The following is an 18,615-nucleotide window of genomic DNA, read 5'->3' as shown; positions in this document are numbered from 1 at the left end:
CAGTAAAGTCTGTGGGAGTTCTTCATTGCTTTCCCATCCTCCAGAGATTTTCTTTTCCATTTAAAAAAAAAATCTATTGGCAGTTTTTACTGAGTGGCCTTTGTGCAACTACACCTCAGTCACAAAAGTTAAACTTAATCCCACAGTGCAGCAACAGACAACATAAGAACATGAAGAATAATCATTAGCAGGCAATATACCTTTTGTCTTAATTGCCAAAAAAATACCCAGAACAAAATTATTTGTATAAACAAAGTATGGATATTGGAAAAGGTATCAAAATTAATGGAAAAAAACACATTGATTTGGGAAAAAAATGAAGCATCATATTAACTATGTTATCCTATCCGAATGCTATCTCCTCATATCTGAAATAAGTGTACAGCATTTGCAACTAGGTGTTATATACCAATTTTAGTATCAGGATAGTTAATGCTTTCCAAATCTATAACACAACAGGAAATATCACCAGTCCGTTCAAATGATGCTAATTTGGGCACTTTGAATTGAAAAGCCTAAAAAAAAAAGTCAGAATAGGAGAACCATTTGGTAGTCAAATAAAATCTGGGCCCATTGCCAGCTGTGGGGACACTGTTGGTCCTCTCCATAGAGGCTAAGTCTGAGCAGAGTGGATGTGCCCTCATGCCAGAAGTGGATTCTTCTGGCAATGAACACACAGCCCACGCTCATCTAGGGCGGTCTTCTGCAAGTGAAAGGCTGATGACGTCTTCCAAATCAACCTTTGTTTCAAAATTAACACTGGGTTTTAGTTAGTGATCATGTATTGCATTTCTTTTGAGGAAGAAAAATGTATTTTAATGAAACACAATTAAAAATAAACCTGATGCTCATTAGGCTCATCTAGCATGAAGTAATCAGCACCTGTAAACTCACACAGGAGTTATTACTCAGTCTTACTATCATTCTCCTTTGTGAAGTACATACCAATTCATAACAGTATTATAATAAATGACCTGATTTTTGTTGAGACTCTGTTACATAGTAATCATTATCAAAATGTGTAACGAAGTCATTATTTTTTTTATCTTTCTATCTACCTCTTCTCGAGTAGTAGAACAGATTTTGAACAGAATAGTACCTACTGCAACACCTGGATAGATCCAGATAGATATTTTGGTTACTTCTACTCCTTATTCAGCATTTGTTAGTATTTGTTTTCAATACTTACATTATTCCCAAGCACACACACAATACCATGTGACTGAATTAATATGACGACAAGCAGTGCCTGTGGCACATGCAACAGTGAACCTACCTCAGAAGCCTTTTTGAAACATATCCTGAAACCCAGTGACAAGTCTGACCAAGCGGAAAACAAACAAACCTCACATCTATGAAAAGGTGTCCCCATCCCTGCCTTTCCACCTGACGGCGCCGAGTCTGGTCCTTCAGAAGCCAAAGCCTGTGTCACCGCTCCTAGCATTAGCAGGGGAAAAGGACATGAAAGGAACTTAAAATTAAGCTCTCAATGATGCTGAAAGATGTGGCACCAGGGGTGTGCTGTCCCCTGCAGCTGTCACCTGAATCCATCACTCCTATGGTGCCTCCTAGCAGACAACTCTAAGCCCAGTGCCTGAGATGTGACCATTTATTCTTTCTTCCTCAGAGACCCTGCTTCGAGGCCTAGAGCCTTGACAGAGAAGATACCAAACAATGATTTACTGGTGCTTGGCTTGGAGCTGAAGAACTTGGGAATTTGTGGGGTTTTGGACCTGCTTCTTTTCCCAATGTACTTAAATCTTGGTAGCTCCTACAGGCTACTGAAACTCAACAAGATGCGGTTCTTCAGAGCAACCAGGTGCTCTGCCATGCCACCTTTTTCAACTTCCATTTTCTTTCTGAGAAACTGTATTGGCATGCACTTTGTTTCAGGTCAGATATTAGGCCTGAGAAGTGATTTCTACATGGAGTAGGACCCCAATTCAAGGAGTGTTCCTTACCAAAAGGTGTGAAACATTCTTAGGGCCAAGCACTTATGCATTCCTAAGGCTAATGGAGAAATACTACTGGAAACTAAATTTTTCTTCCATAAGTTAGAAATCTTAGCCCTTGAGGGGGAGAAGGTAGAAGAACAACAATGTCTAGATATAAATCACTTCCACTTGTGTAAACATGGGTATGTCAGGTACCAGTAGAGTTGTTGGGATGAAAACAATGCAGTGGTTCTTGATATTATCACACACTCTTTACATATGTTGTTGCACTCTGAAACTAATTGAACAGCTCAAAAGTGAATGCCTTGATACTACTACAAAATAGCATGAAGCTACAGTTTGGTTTAGTTTTTGGTCTTATTATATCCCCTTTATAAAAAGGCAAAATCTGCTAATGAATATGAAGACAGCATGGTAAAACCAAAGCAACAGGAGCAGCAACTGAAGGCTTTCAGGATTGTGAACTCTGCATAGTGTCATACTCATGAATTGCCCATTTACTCCACCGAAAACATGTTCCTGGCATATACTTCTTCAGCTAAGTTATTTTAAAGGATATTTCTGTGCCAGATTTACAAAGGCATTACTCACTTAACACTTCAGATAAATGCAGACAAGGGTAGGCAGACAGCTCACACTCTTTTAACACCGCCGAGTGCCTATCTGTATCAATCCAGTCCACACTCTGGTTAGCTCCCTGAATTCCCTCTTAGCCAACTGATTTCAAAATTTCCCTGTTCTACCTACTCCTTTCTCATGGCTTTCCTGAGTTGCAGTTACGTTATTTGAAGGGTTCAAAATTTCTTTTGGCAGCTTTTCTATTTTGACATTTACTGTTCCTTGGCTTGCCTTGCTTACTCACTTCCTTTTTAAACACATACATATTTCCAGGGGCTTTTTTAGTGCATTTGGGTATTTCTGTACTATTTTTTTGAAGGATTTAAATTAGATTCCTTTTACTGTTAGGTCTTTTTTAAACTATTTCCATCCTAAAAATTCCCTTTCACGATTCAATATCATGAGGTTAAGTTTCAATACAATCCCTCCCATGAGAATACCTTTTATGAGAGAATATGAGGGAACTGAAACTGCCTATGAAAATGAGAAGAAAGTTCCCAGCACTGTAGCAGATGATGTTCGTTGAATCCTTCTTCTGAGATGGGATGACTTATACTACGTGCCATGACAACTGAAAAGCAGTACGTGACAGAGATGTTTATCCCTTACCACAAAATGCTGTACTCCCTATATTTTTACACACTAGCATCATGAAGACAACAAAAATAATAAAAACAAGTTACTGGAGTGTTACAGGAGCTCTGGCACTTTTTGTGATACATAACTTTCTAGAAAAGCATTATCTAGTGCAATATTCCCTCACACGGGAAGCAGGAACTGAATGACTTGCTCCCTGTCCTTCTCAGCCAGCTGCAATTTTAGGAGCCCAACCCTTTGGCAAAGACAAATTTGGGTGTCAACTCCATGAGGGACTCACTGTGCATCTCTCTCTGAGAAACTCTGAAGGGTAATGCTCCCTAAAGTAGCCAAGTTGGCTGATGCAGTCTCACTGTGGCAGGATGAAGCCTGTGGGCTACGTTGCCTCGCTGAGGAGCAGTCTGCAGCATATGGCAGGGAGACCAGTATGATACCGTCACGAGCCCAATAAGGAGATTATGTGAATGATGCCACTCTGAAACACCCTTTTACAGCCAGCAACATGCAGACAAACCTAGCCTGCATTCAGAGAAACTTCTGCACTCTCTGATGCTCTCCAACAGACCACGTCCACTTCAGAAGGCAGGCGCAGTGCCCAAATGAGGAGTCTCATGAAAACAGTGTCTGCAAACTCTCTTAAAAGTCAGCAAAGGAATACTCTTTGGCAGGGAGTGAGAGGACAGCAAGTATAAATTAACACAACATAAACACCTGAATCACCCTCTGGAGAAACTCACTGCTTTTTGCTGAGGAGAGGAGAGAAAAGAAACCACACTCCTAATTCATGTACTACACTATGGTGTGAGTCACTCCCTAAGAAATCTCTCTCTTGCTCCTACTTCTCTTGGCTTACTTCCATGGCTGGCACAACTCTACATTATCATAAGCTTTCAAGTAGGTTTCTAGCCAGGACATCACTACTTTATCTTTGCTTATTCAGCAACTTCCTGGCTTTTGACGCATAATTGTCCCTCCCCAGGTAATTCTTTAGGTTTTGCATTTTTTTTCTACTAAGCATCATGACAGGGAAAATAAAAAAGAAAATTTAGATCAGGAGGAACAACAACAGCCTTCAAAAATCTCTTTTCTTCCTTCAGCAGAAAGAAGAGAAGGGAAGGGGAAGGGGAAGGGGAAGGGGAAGGGGAAGGGGAAGGGGAAGGGGAAGGGGAAGGGGAAGGGGAAGGGGAAGGGGAAGGGGAAGGGGAAGGGGATCCAGACTTGCTTGATGACAGAGCTGCAGAACTACTGTGCTTCAAAGGAAAATTTACTCCAGAGCAATGCTGATCAACAGCGTCCTGTTCAAAAGTATCAAGGGGAAAAGTTAACTGTGTTCATTTACAGATTTAGGAATATTTTCTGAAAGGAGAAGAAAGAGCTTATGAGCTGAGCCACATAGATTAATTTGTGTCTGTACCTCTTAAGGCAGCAAAATGAAGATCACAAATGCACCATTTCCTTTATATAACGGCATCTTTAAAATAATATACTTTTCAATTGCAAATTATTTCTAGCTATCTATGGAAATGGAAAAAGCTGAAAAATGCTACAACAGGATATTTTGGCACATATATCAACTCTAAAATATAGAGTTATACAGCATATCTACTAATCAAGACTATACCACATGGATGGTTAGCACAAAACCTTTCTACTGATGAGTTGCAGTGATTATTTTTGATCTGGCATGAGAATGTTCTTTGCCTTCTTTTCTCTCTCTTCCTCCCATCCATTATTGCCTTCTCTATTGTCATGGCAAATTTCTAAATTTGCTTTCATTCTATGGTTTGGTAACTCTAGATTTCAAAATTCTGTCTTTCTGAGTATATATAATTCTGGTCTCCAGGCAAGATTTAATATGAAGTGATGTTAAACCTAGGAAATGCAAATATCTGAAATTTTAGAAATGTGGTTAATAAGGAGGCAAAACCAATCCCTACAGCATGAGGAGAAAAGCAGCATCATTTTCTGGATCACACTCTGGTCTCAATCAGATGAGAAGATTTCACTAGAGCCACAATTATTTTCTCATGTATATTTGCAAATCCCTCTTTATTGCCAGCACAAGTCAGGTAAATACATTAACATTCATGAATGAGAGGCCACCATGCATGATATACAACTAGTATATAATATGTTGTCATAGTTGTTTTCCAGTTATTTCAGTATTAGATTTGACAGGGAGAGGAAACGAGCAGTACCAAGCCTCTCTTTCGGGACTCCATAAACAGACAGCAGTACAACAGAAGATGCAGGGATCAAGCCTTTGGGGATCCTGTGCAGACAATGATATATGAATTGTTATTGTCTCAACAGTAATGAAAACAAGACAGGGAAGGTACTGGTCTTCAGGCTACATGTGGTGACTAATAAATCGGATGTTTTGGAGTCTGGTTTACTGCAGGAAGGTGAATTTAATGAAAACCTGAGCCTGGCAGGTGGTTCTGCAGCTCACAAACACCACAGGAAAAATACACTACTTCAGAAAACTGATGAAAAGCCACTATCTAGCCCTGGCAAATTGTCTCGAAATAGAGAATTGATGTATTTTGATTAAAAAGATCAGGGAAAATAAGTGAAGTTAACTCTGGATATTAGCATGTTTGGAAATAATTCTTTCCAAATCTTAAATATACACAGAGAATTACTTTAGGGCCAAGGTCATAATTGAAAACAAAAACAATGGCAAAACTTCAGCTGTTTGTGCCCAAATGCATTGTAAGAATTTTACTATTAGGAAGTTTCTTCTTCATGTTACACTTTGAGATGAGTTTACTTTCAGAATCAAAATATGTCATTGCCTTACTACCATAACCCCTTGTCTATTTTGAAAAAAAAAGTAATTGCAAAAATGAAAATGTACTGTGCATAGATAACAGGTTATCCAATCAAATTTGTGAAAATAGTTAATTTACACAGTTGGACAGCCCTCCCTTCACCATTCCACTCCTCGAAAAGCAAGTTATTCTTCCTTCTCTCTCTTGCCTCAGAGAAAACAAATAAGAGAAAAGAACCAGAAATTCATCCTCAACAGATAAGAGGAACACAGTTTGGATTCAAGCTAAAATCTTGTTTCTTTTCTAGGAAGCTGGAGAGTTAAACAATGACAACTTGCATTTTGGGGAAGTGAGGTGGAGAAGGGAGTGCTGCCCAACTAGGTGAATCCATTATTTTCACATCCCTGATCTAATCACATCTGCAGAATGAGCTACTGGGAGATGAAGACTGGTGCTTACATTCAACTTTGTTACATTCCCAGACTCAGCTCTGTGCAGCACCAGCCCCGAGGCAGAGAATGCCTCCAGCTTTGCAGCCAGTTGCATGCTCTCTGTTGGGAGGAAAGGCCACCCTTCCAGAAAGGACAGCTGTGGGGTACCTGGTCTTCTATGCCACAAGTACAGTGGGGCCAAACTTGCCCCACTGTCACATACTTGAGGCACAGTGAATCAATGGACACCTGTGGAGGTGAGCAATTCCACAATGCCAGGACTGGGTTTGGGCTCCAGCTCAGGTCTAGGTCTCGTATCATGGATAGATACTTCTGCAGAACCTTCAGCGTCTCCTATAATGCATGTTTGGATCTCACATAGTACTGACTAAGGGTGTAACTACACCATATGTTGAGTCCAGCTGAAAAGTTGATTTAAAACATTTCCACCCCATGCTGCCCATTCTCACCTCCATGCCACAGTTTGCTGCCCCCTCAGATGTGTCAATATGACTCCTTGTCTGTTTTGCAGGAGTTTATTGTAAATCAGATTACTAAAAATCTGTATTACAAACAATCCTTGGGGGGCAAGTAAAGATATTTTTCAGAGAAAGCCCTACAAGTACATATACCTAAGACACAAAAAAAGCCCCTCTCCAAGCAGCTCCAAATGCAAATCATTGCATTGCTTTTGTTTCAAAGATTACTTATTTTGCCAGAATATATGAATCAGTTGCCCAGCTGAATTCACTCAGGCTTTCTTTCAAAACATTCCTGTCACAGGCTAGTTGTTGTTTATGAAAACTACGAGTAAAAACTCTTTATATAAATTTTAGTAATACTAGTGGGTGGAGTTGCTGTGCTAACCCGCACTATTGCCACCTTTACACATCACCCAGGAAATCTTTCCCACATTTCCACTTTCTGATTCATAGAATCATAGAATAACCAGGTTGGAAGAGACCCACCGGATCATCGAGTCCAACCATTCCTATCAAACACTAAACCATATCCCTCAGCACCTCGTCCACCCGTGCCTTAAACACCTCCAGAGAAGGTGACTCAACCACCTCCCTGGGCAGCCTGTGCCAGTGCCCAATGACCCTTTCTGTGAAAAATTTTTTCCTAATGTTCAGCCTAAACCTCCCCTGGCAGAGCTTGAGGCCATTCCCTCTTGTCCTGTCCCCTGTCACTTGGAAGAAGAGGCCAGCACCCTCCTCTCTACAACCTCCTTTCAGGGAGTTGTAGAGAGCAATGAGGTCTCCCCTCAGCCTCCTCTTCTCCAGGCTAAACACCCCCAGCTCTCTCAGCCGCTCCTCATAAGGCCTGTCCCTGCAAGTCCCTGCAAGTGACTAACTCACAGTCAAAACCAGGAGCCGTGTGGCGACACACAACCCCCAAACAGGCCACCAGTCACAAAACAAACACCAGGAGAACTCCAAAAGGTGTGATTTGGGGGTAGGTACACTCCAAACGGAAACTTCGAACAGTTGTTCCTATTCTCCAGGCGACGCGGCTGCCCTCCCGAGCACGACTTCCCCTAGTGAGAACCTGCGGGGAAGCAAGACCCAGCTCAAACCCGACGGCAGGAAAAGGGGCACCTCAACTTTTCTCCCTCCCCACGAACCGGCGAGTCGCTCCGCCGAGGGCAGGAACCGCCCCCCCGGGCCGCTCACCCTGCGGTTGCGGTCGGTCTCCCGCACGTCCTCGGCCTCGGGGCCCTGTCGGATGAGGGCCCGCAGCACGACGGCGCTGTTGGTGCAGCAGGCTCGGAAGAGGCTCAGCGCCTCGGGGCTGTCGCGGTCCCCGCCGCCCAGGGACCAGCTCTCCTCCTCGTCCTCCGGCCCCCGCGGCGGGTAGAACGAGTCGTCCGAGGCGATGCTGCAGGTGTCGGGTAGCTCGGAGAAGTCCTCGTACTCCTCCTCGTCCTCCTCCTCCTCGTCTTCCTCCTCGTCGTCGTCCTCCTCCTCGCCCGCCCCCTGCCCGGGGCCGCTCTCCGCGGGGTCTCCGGGCGCCTCCTCCTCGTCCCGCTGGGGCGCGGGGCAGCCCCGCTCGCCGGCCCCGCACCGCAGCACCATCGCTTCTCCCTGCGCCCCCGCCGCCCCTCACCCAAGCCTCAGGGCGCCCTGCGGCACCCCGGCGGCCGGGACATTCCGCCGCTTTGGGTTTTCTTCCCGACGGGGTGGGGGGAAGGTTCGGGCTCGCTCGCTGCTGCGGTGAAGCCGGGAGAGGCTGCCGGCAGGGGAGACGCGGGCGGTTTGCAAACTCCTGGCCCCGTAATCCGCTCTAATATCTCTTCGAGAAGATTTGGGGCTCCGGCTTAGAGCGCTGACATCAGGGGCGCGGTGTCCAAGCCTGGGGGGGCGGGAGGGGGAGCGGGCGGCTGCTCCTCCTCACGCTCCGAGCAACCGAGTCGCAGCCGGCAGGTGGGAAACCTCGATTTCCAGAGCACCTCCGGTCTTCCTCCGGACTGCCGAGTCCTGCTTTACGGCTTAGCCATAGCTGCGGGGAGATCGCCCGCCCACCGCAAGCCCACAGCCCCACAGTATCCCGGCTGAGAGAAGTGAGAGCATCCTCACAGTATCCTGGCCAAGAGAGGTGGGAACATCCCCACAGCATCCCGGCTGAGAGAGGTGGGAGCATCCCCACAGCATCCCAGCTGAGAGAGGTGGGAGCATCCCCACAGCATCCTGGCTAAGAGAAGTGGGAGCATCCCCAGAGTATCCCAGCTGAGAGAGGTGGGAGCATCCTCACAGTATCCTGGCTAAGAGAGGTGGGAACATCCCGGCTAAGAGAGGTGGGAGCATCCCCACAGCATCCCGGCTGAGAGAAGTGGGAGCATCCTCACAGCATCCTGGCTGAGAGAAGTGGGAGCATCCCCACAGCATCCCAGCTGAAAGTGGGAGCATCCCCACAGCATCCCAGCTGAGAGTGGGAGCATCCCCACGGCATCCCGGCTGAGAGAAGTGGGAGCATCCCCACAGCATCCCAGTTGAGAGAAGTGGGAGCATCCCCACAGCATCCCAGTTGAGAGAAGTGGGAGCATCCCCACGGCATCCTGCCTGCGAGAGTAGGGAGTGGGGCCGGCTGTACCTGGGGCAGGTAAAGGGAGAAGCTGCCACCAGTCCTTGCAGAGCAGATTGTGAGTTCCCAAAAGCCCTGAGTACAGTGACATATGTAAAACTTGTCAGGAATACAACTACTCTGTGTGGAATTAATCTCTGAAATAAATATTGAAACCAAGGAAAATTATGTGATTATATTAGAATCATAGATACCATTGAATTGTAGAAAACTTTGGGTTGGAAGGGACCTTTACAGGTCATCCAGTCCAACTCCCCTGCAGAAGCAGGGGCATCTTTAACCAGATCAGGTTGCTCAGAGCCCCATCCAACCTGAACTTGAATCTTTTCAGGGATGGAGCCCCTGATGCCTCCCTGGGCAACCTGTGCCAGTGCTTCACCACCCTCACTGTAAAAAATGTCTTCCTTATATCCAGTCTAAACCTAAATTAGGATCCAGATAATTTCCATATCACTGAACAGTTGCAATGAGCCAAACCACATAGAATTCTTCAAGTGACTACAAACTTACACTTATTAAAGCCCAGTGCAAGTCGGATTTAAGTTAATGATCATTGAATTTTCCTTATGCACAAGAGCTAGTCTTGTGCAGTAAGTAAAGGATTAAAGTGAAACTACCTGTAGTCTTTTAAACACGTTCACGTATTCTCTATACAAATTTGGCAGATTCATGTCACAGCCGTAGATCTCATTCTTGCAAATCCTGCAAAATATCTACAGCTCCTCTGGTAGAAGCAAAGACAAAATCCACCTGAACAGCCAGAATTTGAATGCTTTGAGGGAGAGCTTTCTTTAAAGCAAATAATTCATAAAATCACATAACACAGCCCCAACAGTTTACCAGCTGTAGAGGTGTCAGGCATACTTTTCTATGGAAGGCATTTGGAGGTTAGGTTGAGGAGAATATTGTATGTATAAACTGAGATCCTGTTTCATCACTGTTCTTCTGAAATCTTTTTCCATTTCAAATGCCATGGATTAGCACTCTTTACTGGCAGGGAAGTGGTGAGTGATAGCCTTTTGGCCAGCAAAACAGCTGGTCTCTACAACAGCATTTTGAAGCAAAGCTTGTATATATGATGTGCTTCAGCAGGTGAACATCCAGGGTCTGAGTCCCTGTCTGTCTGATGGGAGAGAAATGAGCTGGTATTTCTGCATGAGGTGAGGCAGAGTAGTAGCTTTCTACAGCCTTTCAAAAAAAACGACCATGTGAACAGACATCACAGGTGGTACGAAGCCCAGTGGCTTCTTGCTGATCTCTAACTGATGGGGTAGACCAGCACCTAGCAAAAGAATATCTATAATAAGAATTAGTAATAAATAGCTTGGCTGCTTCTGCAAATAAGCTAGACTGGGAAGAAATGAGATTAAACTATTCTTTCACCTTCAGACACCTCTGAGATCATAGCTGACCTGTATTGCCAGCCATCTTCATGCTGATGCTGTCTCCTGTTGCTCCTTTGTGTAAAGAAAGGCCCTTCATCTGATACAGCTGTATGTTATGTGTCTGTTCCCAAACCAAACGTTTCCACATTGGCATAACCTGCAGCATGGAAGAACTTCATTTTCCCTTGAGATCCTGCAGCTAACAAGGAGCATTTGCATTGTTCTCAGCCTGAACTCATCACAAAAGGTCAGAAGGACTTTTGGCTCTAGTAACTTTCAATAGCACAAAAATAAAAAGCCTAATTTTAACTAGAGGGGGATAAAAATTTGGGGAATGAAGATTCAGCTCATCTGTAAGAACTGATTCATCAAATAAACTTGCTTGTCTAATAACATAATTTCACAAGAATAAAGATTTACTTTATTTACCAGAGTCGGGGTTTTTTAAGTTCGTATAAAACATGTTAGTAAAGATGCAGGTACCATTACCTTTGAATAGCCAAAAAAATCCCTCAAGACCAACCCATCAAATGAACAAACAAACCAACCTGAAAACTGCTAAGTCTAACTCGAGGGAAACAATAGTTATTTCAATACAGGCAAAAAGAAAAATTATTCTGAAAATTCATCCTTTCTTTCTCTGGGTTTAGCATTTACCTTATTGGCTTATTAAAAGAGGAGAAATGAATCTGTTCACTCCCACAGCTGCCAAAGTTCTGCAGGGACCTCAGAGATAAAAACTGTTTTCTTTTGCCTAAGCTTGATGCTTTCATCCTTTCTCCCAAAACACAATGTTATATTGCTTGAGCTTTCAAAGCAAGGTGTCAACCTAGTACAGAGCAGACACTGCGTTTCCCAATGAATTTTTCACTTTTGCAACTGCTGTTGAGACTGCAGTTCAAATTATTTAATCTCCGTGCAGCTTGACAATACGCTACCACAAATGATAGTCTGCTTGGACACAGTTATTGATTTAAAACAGATTATGTCTGATATCTAACTTCTTTCAGTGACACAGCTTGCATGTGGCGCATGGGGTTTCTTGTCGTTTGTGCTTCAGTGTGCAAATAAAATCAAAGCAATGTGGTGAAAGGCTATGGAATAAATCTACAAATGTGTTCAAAGTATTAAAAAAAAAAAAGCCGTTTTCATGGCAATTTTAAGAGGACATCCTTAAACCTTTCATCTAGAAAAGATACCAGTTAACATCATTCAAGTTAAATGATGGTATTTATAAACTTTGTAATAAAAGTGAAGAAATAAAGTTTATCATCTTAAAGCAAAAAGCCCAGAATTATTAGTCATTATCATCATCAGAATCTCATCAAAATTTATTACTGGGTATTAACAAGGCAAGAAATTAAAATATCCAGAGCAGATCCCACCTGTTCCTATGCAGACAGACCTCCGCTTGAAGAAATTCTTTTTTGGAATGATTGCAGCATCAGGTGCCCTCAGTTTGCCTCATTAGGGTTTATAAGCCATTTCATTTATAAACAATTCTGAAACTGATATTTAATGAGTTCCATGTGCATTAGTAAAATTATTATGAAGGTTCAGTGGATATGTGTCCTTCTCACATTCAATAATTTAACCTAAGGAAAAATGTCACAACACACTGAAAGTTATTGCCAACATTCTTAAAAAGAAAATACATTCAGAACAAAAGTATTGGTTTCTATTCTATATATACATATTTTGCTACATATGTGCATATATGCTCTAGTTGCTGACATTGTTTAGGTTTCTGAAATTTTTGGTTAACAAGAAACCTGTTGTTGTTTTCTTTTTACCCATCTGTGATCTATGCTCTTTCTTCTGAAATCCTGAGACTATTTCTCTCTCCTCACTTTACCTGTCTGTAAAAATCTACCAGAAGAGAATTTGAGGCTGTTAGCATTTGTTGGTGCTTATTCACCTCCCAGTGTATTCCCACAAGCTGGCAATTTAGGCAGTTTTACTGATTCAAGGGTTTTATAAATTCTTAGTTGCACATCAGCTAGTCTTTTCCTCAGCTGTTTGTCACCTCACCCATTGCTTTGTAGGTTTGTGCTGGGAACATGTAAAAGGAGAGAGCAACATACACACTGTTAAATATACAAGCTGCCTTGCTTCCTTACTTGAACAACTTGTAAAAGCTCCTTTTCTGGTATGCATAGAAGATGTTACTGTGGGTGCTGGACCCCTTTTTCACAGCACTCCCACCAGAGCCACTAAAGGAGCACAGGGAAATGTCCATTGAGCAATCTGCCCATCTTCACAGACAGAAGAGGAGCTGAAGCCTCCAAACAGCCAACATGGAGAAAGTGTTTGGTGGTACGACCTGAGCCACCATCACCTCAGTGCTAACTTGGTTCATACCGTGGGCCACAACAGGTGCCATTGAGGTGTCCATGGGGGAATCATGGGCACCGAGGGAAATAAACCACTAAAAGAGGTGGAGTATCAGATGTTACTGACATAGTATTTTTGATTTTCAGACACAGATTGTTAGCAATTCATGCTTTCAGCATTACTGCCTTCAAGCCTTGTGCTGGTCCTCAAAATGGCCCAGTTGCAGCTTGAAAAGCTGGCTGCCTGAAGTTAGTCCCAACACAACATTTACACACGGATGTAAGCAAAATGGTTCCTGGAGTAGCTGAGTTCTTGGCAGGGCTTGCAGATGAACAAATCCAACACTGTGTTTATTACACCAGATAATGTATTTTTTATTTGGTTACTTTACTAGGGCTGTAGCAGGATTGTAAACATGCTAGCTGCTGCGAGGCATAAAATTGCCATTATGTTAGTCAAAAGACATCAGATGGTGCACCATACTTGAGTGTTACTGTTGGGGAGGTGTGTATGAAGAAGACATTCAAGGTAAAGATTAATTAAGTTGCAGAGATCACTGGGGAAAACTTTCCTGTCAGAAAGAGTCAAAGAGAGACAGTGTTCATTTTCATGTTCCTCCAACTGGGGAAGTAGGTGAGGAGAGCATTTACAAATTAACAGATTCAGCAGAACTTGCTAGGACTGCCCCACTTACAGTTTTCCTAAGCTCTGGCCAATATTTGATGTGGAATCCTGCTTGATCTGAGAAGTAGCATCTGCTAAGGAGGTATGGGTGGAAGTTGTAATATGTTTCCTAGAAACCAAAGGCTCGAGCTGAATGTTGAGAGTGGAGCCAGAGAAAAAGAAATATTAGCAATCATCTTGCTAAATGTTAGTATTTTCTCAGTTGCTGGTATTTTCCAGCTGGTGCTGGAAGTCAAGGATCCATAAGACCAGCCCATTGGTGATTCTATTCAGTTAATACGCCAAAAGGACATAAGTGTAAAGATTTGATACTTGTTCTTGTAATTTCATTTGATAGCTATTAGAAAATAATTGGTGTACTGCTTTTAACATTAATCTATATTTTATTCCCACTTGAAATTGAAAGTGTGGCCTATTCTAGAAAAAGATTATTCCCTCAAGGAACAGTATTGGGTATAGCTGATCTCAGCTTAGTTTGTAGTTGAGCTCGCAAGCCCTGCCAGTGCTAAGCTCCCAGAGGATAGTAATGCCCAGTAGCAAGTAGGTTTCTCAAGGTAAATTTTGCTGATTTGGAATAGGCAGGGCAAGGAGCACCTGGAAGTTGTGCACCTACCTCCTCTGCTCTGGTCTTCAGAGCTCAGCCACACTGGAGGAAATTTGGAAGCTACTGAATTGACTATTTTGGATTATTTCCTCGAGACTGTGAAGAACAACCGTTGTGGCATTGGCAAGGCACATCAAATAAGCTAATATTGCGCTTTTATATATTCTTTTGATATTTCTTAAGGTGGTAGGTAGAAGGCTGACAGTAGAGGAGCAAATGTAAGTGAAGGCAGGGAGAAATGGATAGAGTTCCTACAGAGACACTTTTTCAAATATGTGATACTGTAGACTATGTTGATGGTGAAGAATCTTGAGGCTTCTCAATAATTCTCCAGTGTGGAACTTCTGTTTTCATATTTCTCTTCATGTCTTTCTTGGGGAGTTTCTTGGAAGAAAACTGATGAAAATTTATTGTTATTGTTCAGATGGTGCTTTATTAAAATACTGAGCACTAACAGCAGTTTGCATAAAATCTTTGTCTGGGGCTCTGCCATCTCTGAAGAGTAGATTACAGAAATCTCCACTTCGAAATAGTTTTTTTCTTTTTACTTTGCATATTATTTCTTTAATGCTACATATGCACATAATAATTTGGAAACATTCATTGTTTGAAATGTCAGTTGCTGTCTTTCATTGGATGAAGTCTAACAAAGACTGACAGTAGAAAAAGCAAAATGCTTCTCAAATAAGTTAAATTTTCTTTTCCTAGATTTTGATACCTTTTAACAGAAGAACACAGTTCTAGAAATTAATACATGTGTAAAATTGATTGGGGAAAAATCCCATATATATCCCATTACTAGATTATAATTATTGGATCATCAGCTTTTTTTATCTGGATTACAATTTATATGTGAACTGGTTTGGTTTTGAACTCTAGTGTAGCGAAGGACTCTTCACGTGTATATGTGAGAATGTGTCACTTGGTTGGGTATCTAAAATAAGTGTTATCTTTTCACCAGAATCTTTTGTTCTTCCCTAAAGGAACTTTTTTCCACATACAGGGATTAAACCATGCATTTGCTTCACATTTTCCAACAATTAATCCTCTTCCTTATTGTTAAATAGTGTAACTAAAACCAGGTTGTGTTGATACTGGTATAAACAAGTCTGCTGGTGCTATTCTATGTGTGTAGCACATCTACCCTAACACTTCTGAGGCTTAAGATCAGTTCACTCCTCTTCTACAGATTTCCCACATGACTGGGGGGGCTTTGAGCCCTTCCATCTCCGAGGTTTTGCTCCTGAATGACAATGGTACACCTCTCCACTCCTATGATGTTTGGGACGTAATGACTTTAGTTCTGTAGAGGCTCAGATGGTGTTTGGCTTCAAGTCATGAAAGGACCACAGGTTTGTGTCCATTTATCCCTACTACTGCCCCACATCAGCAGACCATAAGGGAGTCAGTGCTGAACTGATCCTAATTCTAATTTTTTCTGGCAAACCATAGAGAAAGCCTTAATATGTGACCCAGTTTCTATTTCTGAAATATTATGTTTTTAATCCTCTTTCTATTTCAGTTTTATCTAATTCAGGCTGCGAGTTGAATGCTGCTATCTAATGCAATCCAGTACTGGAGAGATGTTTATACAAAAGCAGAAACAGAAACAATTTCACAAAGTAAAGAAATTAAAGGGAAAGTCTAGAAGTTTTGCTGCCATAATGCATTCATATAGACCACCTCATTTTATTATCCACCCTCCTGTAAGAATTTGAAGTGCTTGACATGTTTCAGCAGAGCATCTCAGCTCCTGTCGTAAAGGTGAATATCATGCTTATTTTGTAGGTGCTGAAATTGATTTAGAGAGTACTCAAATATGGCAAAGGATTGTGAAATACAACTCAAAACATACAGAGGTCTTATTTTGGCACTACTCAAACGCTTTAAATGACTCATCATTTAAACGGCTTGTCCAAATCTTTATAGCCAGGCAAATGGAGAAGAGGGTACGGCTCCTCACTGAGACTGTTAGAGACGCCCACCTGAGCACATATATTGTCGCTCCATCAAGGGTAGCACGTGGTTATCTTGAAATTATTCCTCTTTTTAGTGGATAATGAATGCTGGCCAGCAAATATTATAAGTGTCACTTTAGGACAAACACAGTTATTATATTCAGCATAATGGATTTTTCTCAGTTTCTTCTACATTATTAAATATAAACCAGGAAACAAAGAAACAAAGTGGTCTCCAGGAAGGCCGCATGAATAAAAAAAAAATATTTTGTTGCTTCAGTAAGGGATTGCAGCTTGCATTTATTTCTTCATAAAGTATCAAAATAATAACATCCTGTATTTGGAAATGTGATTCCTTCTATATGCAATGAATAATGCTCATAGGATATCTCAGTTTTCCTTTCCCACCTCGCATTTCACCAGAGTGTGCAATCATATGATTAACTAGAAGTTTGTATGGAAAGACAAATGCACTTAAATATTCTGGAAAGGCTTTGTGCATGTATTTAAGTGATTTGGAGAACTAGTGCCCTGATAAAGATACTTGTAGTTGGAAAACATTTTAGAAACTGATAGGATAACTGTGGGGATGTTGTTATTTTCATATTGTGCTCATTATCTATTAAGTCTCGTTGTCTCTCGTGGCCTCATACTCATTTTTATTTTTGCAGAAATTCAATGCCCTTCAAAGAGATTATTTATATAATGTTTTCCTGGAATAATTTAAATTGCCGTACTGCCAGGTTAAAATGCATAGATGCTCGCCTCACCCAATGCTTCTCTTTTTTCTTGGTGGTTTTGTAATGCAGTTTTCACAAATCACAAGTATTGTGGGACTTGTCCCAGAAGATAATCAAGTAAAAGCAGAATATTATCTGTATAACCTGCCTCTTTAGAAACCATACCTCCCATGTGCTCATTATTTGAGCAATTTTAAGAATCTTACTCACTCTATTGCATTTCTTTTTATCGGAATCTGTTGACTTAAGAAAACACGTTTCTATGAATTTGACTATGCTTCTGTGATTAATTCTATGCAGCTCCACTGGCTTCAGTTCTGTTACTTGAACAGCTCTCTTCCTTATAGACGTAGTGTATTAAAATGAAGAGCTGTAGCTGTTTGAAGCATATTATGCCACAGCGGGCACGAATGGGGAGTCTTTCTCACCCCCTGTACAGAGCAAGTTATTAAGTAATACCAGATGGAGAGTGCAATATCTCCTTCCTGCACTGCTCTCATTGCATGTATTTTCTTTACAACTCCCAATAAAGTCTGTTACTGGTTCAGTGAAGGAAATAAATGCTTCCGTGTGGTTGTGTTTTCTTTGGCAACATCCTTTGAGTCTAGTGTGATTTCCTTTTGAGAGCTTCTTGTACATACAGCCACAAGAAAGTCTGTAACTCCCTCTGTAAAAGGCAGCATCGAGGGATGAAATTTCCATAGTCAAGCTGCTTCACAAGCAGCAATTAATGATGAGAAGACACTGAGATAGGTAAATAGTGTTATCTCTGCTTTTCAGCTGGTGAAACTGAAATAAAGAGGTGAAGGTCAGAGTCTTCCAATTTAAAATTTATGGTTGGACTTCAACTGCTAAATTAGTGACGTGAATTGCAAACTTCTGAAACCTACAAAATCAAAAGGACTGCACATTTTTGGGAATCCTGGAAGACTCATTTACATGCCATTAGTGGTGTAACCCAGCTAAATGCTCTTGCTTTAGTGATTAGGGCAATGGTAGGTCATGGTCAAAGATATCCTGAATCTCTCTAGTTTCGGAGTTTTGTCTTATGTTCAGCAGTAGATACCAGAATTTAAATTACCCTCCTCTATGTATTTACCCTTGTGTAGTATCAAGATCTTAGGAAGAAAATTTCCTTAAGTATCTTGGTTGCTGTTAAAGTTAAGTTGTATTTAGATGCCCTTCAGCTTCCTTCACTACAGTCTGTCTCACATTGATGAAGGAACCTGCACACTATGTGAGGGAAAAAACATATCATCTACTCTGCAAGTGGTTGTGGAAAAGATGCAAACATGCACTTTCCTGGTGAAGAGGGAAGAACAAGCATTTTGCTTTCCCAGAGGACAGCAGTAGGGAAGGGAGAGGGCAAGACAACACAGTGTTTTAGAAGAGTGTTTGCACTCCGTTCTTGTCTGCATCCACACAGTCCTGTTTGAAAGGTCGTCCAGTGA

At 41.9% G+C, this 18,615-nt stretch overlaps 1 protein-coding gene across 1 annotated transcript in view; it reads right to left on the bottom strand.

The window, feature by feature from the left end:
- Positions 1-8,453, bottom strand: part of ANKRD33B (ankyrin repeat domain 33B) — a 40,327-nt gene extending 31,874 nt beyond the window's left edge. The window contains exon 1 of the mRNA XM_069854823.1: positions 8,052-8,453. Within this exon, the coding sequence (XP_069710924.1) occupies positions 8,052-8,453 (402 nt within the window). The remainder of the gene's footprint in view (positions 1-8,051) is intronic.
- Between the last annotated feature and the right edge of the window lie 10,162 nt (positions 8,454-18,615).

This window comes from Phaenicophaeus curvirostris, chromosome 3, assembly GCF_032191515.1.
Source record: "Phaenicophaeus curvirostris isolate KB17595 chromosome 3, BPBGC_Pcur_1.0, whole genome shotgun sequence".
In the NCBI taxonomy this organism is placed as follows: Eukaryota; Metazoa; Chordata; class Aves; order Cuculiformes; family Cuculidae; genus Phaenicophaeus; species Phaenicophaeus curvirostris.
The sequence above is the reverse complement of the archived record's forward strand: the minus strand, read 5'-3'. Positions and strand labels throughout refer to the sequence as shown.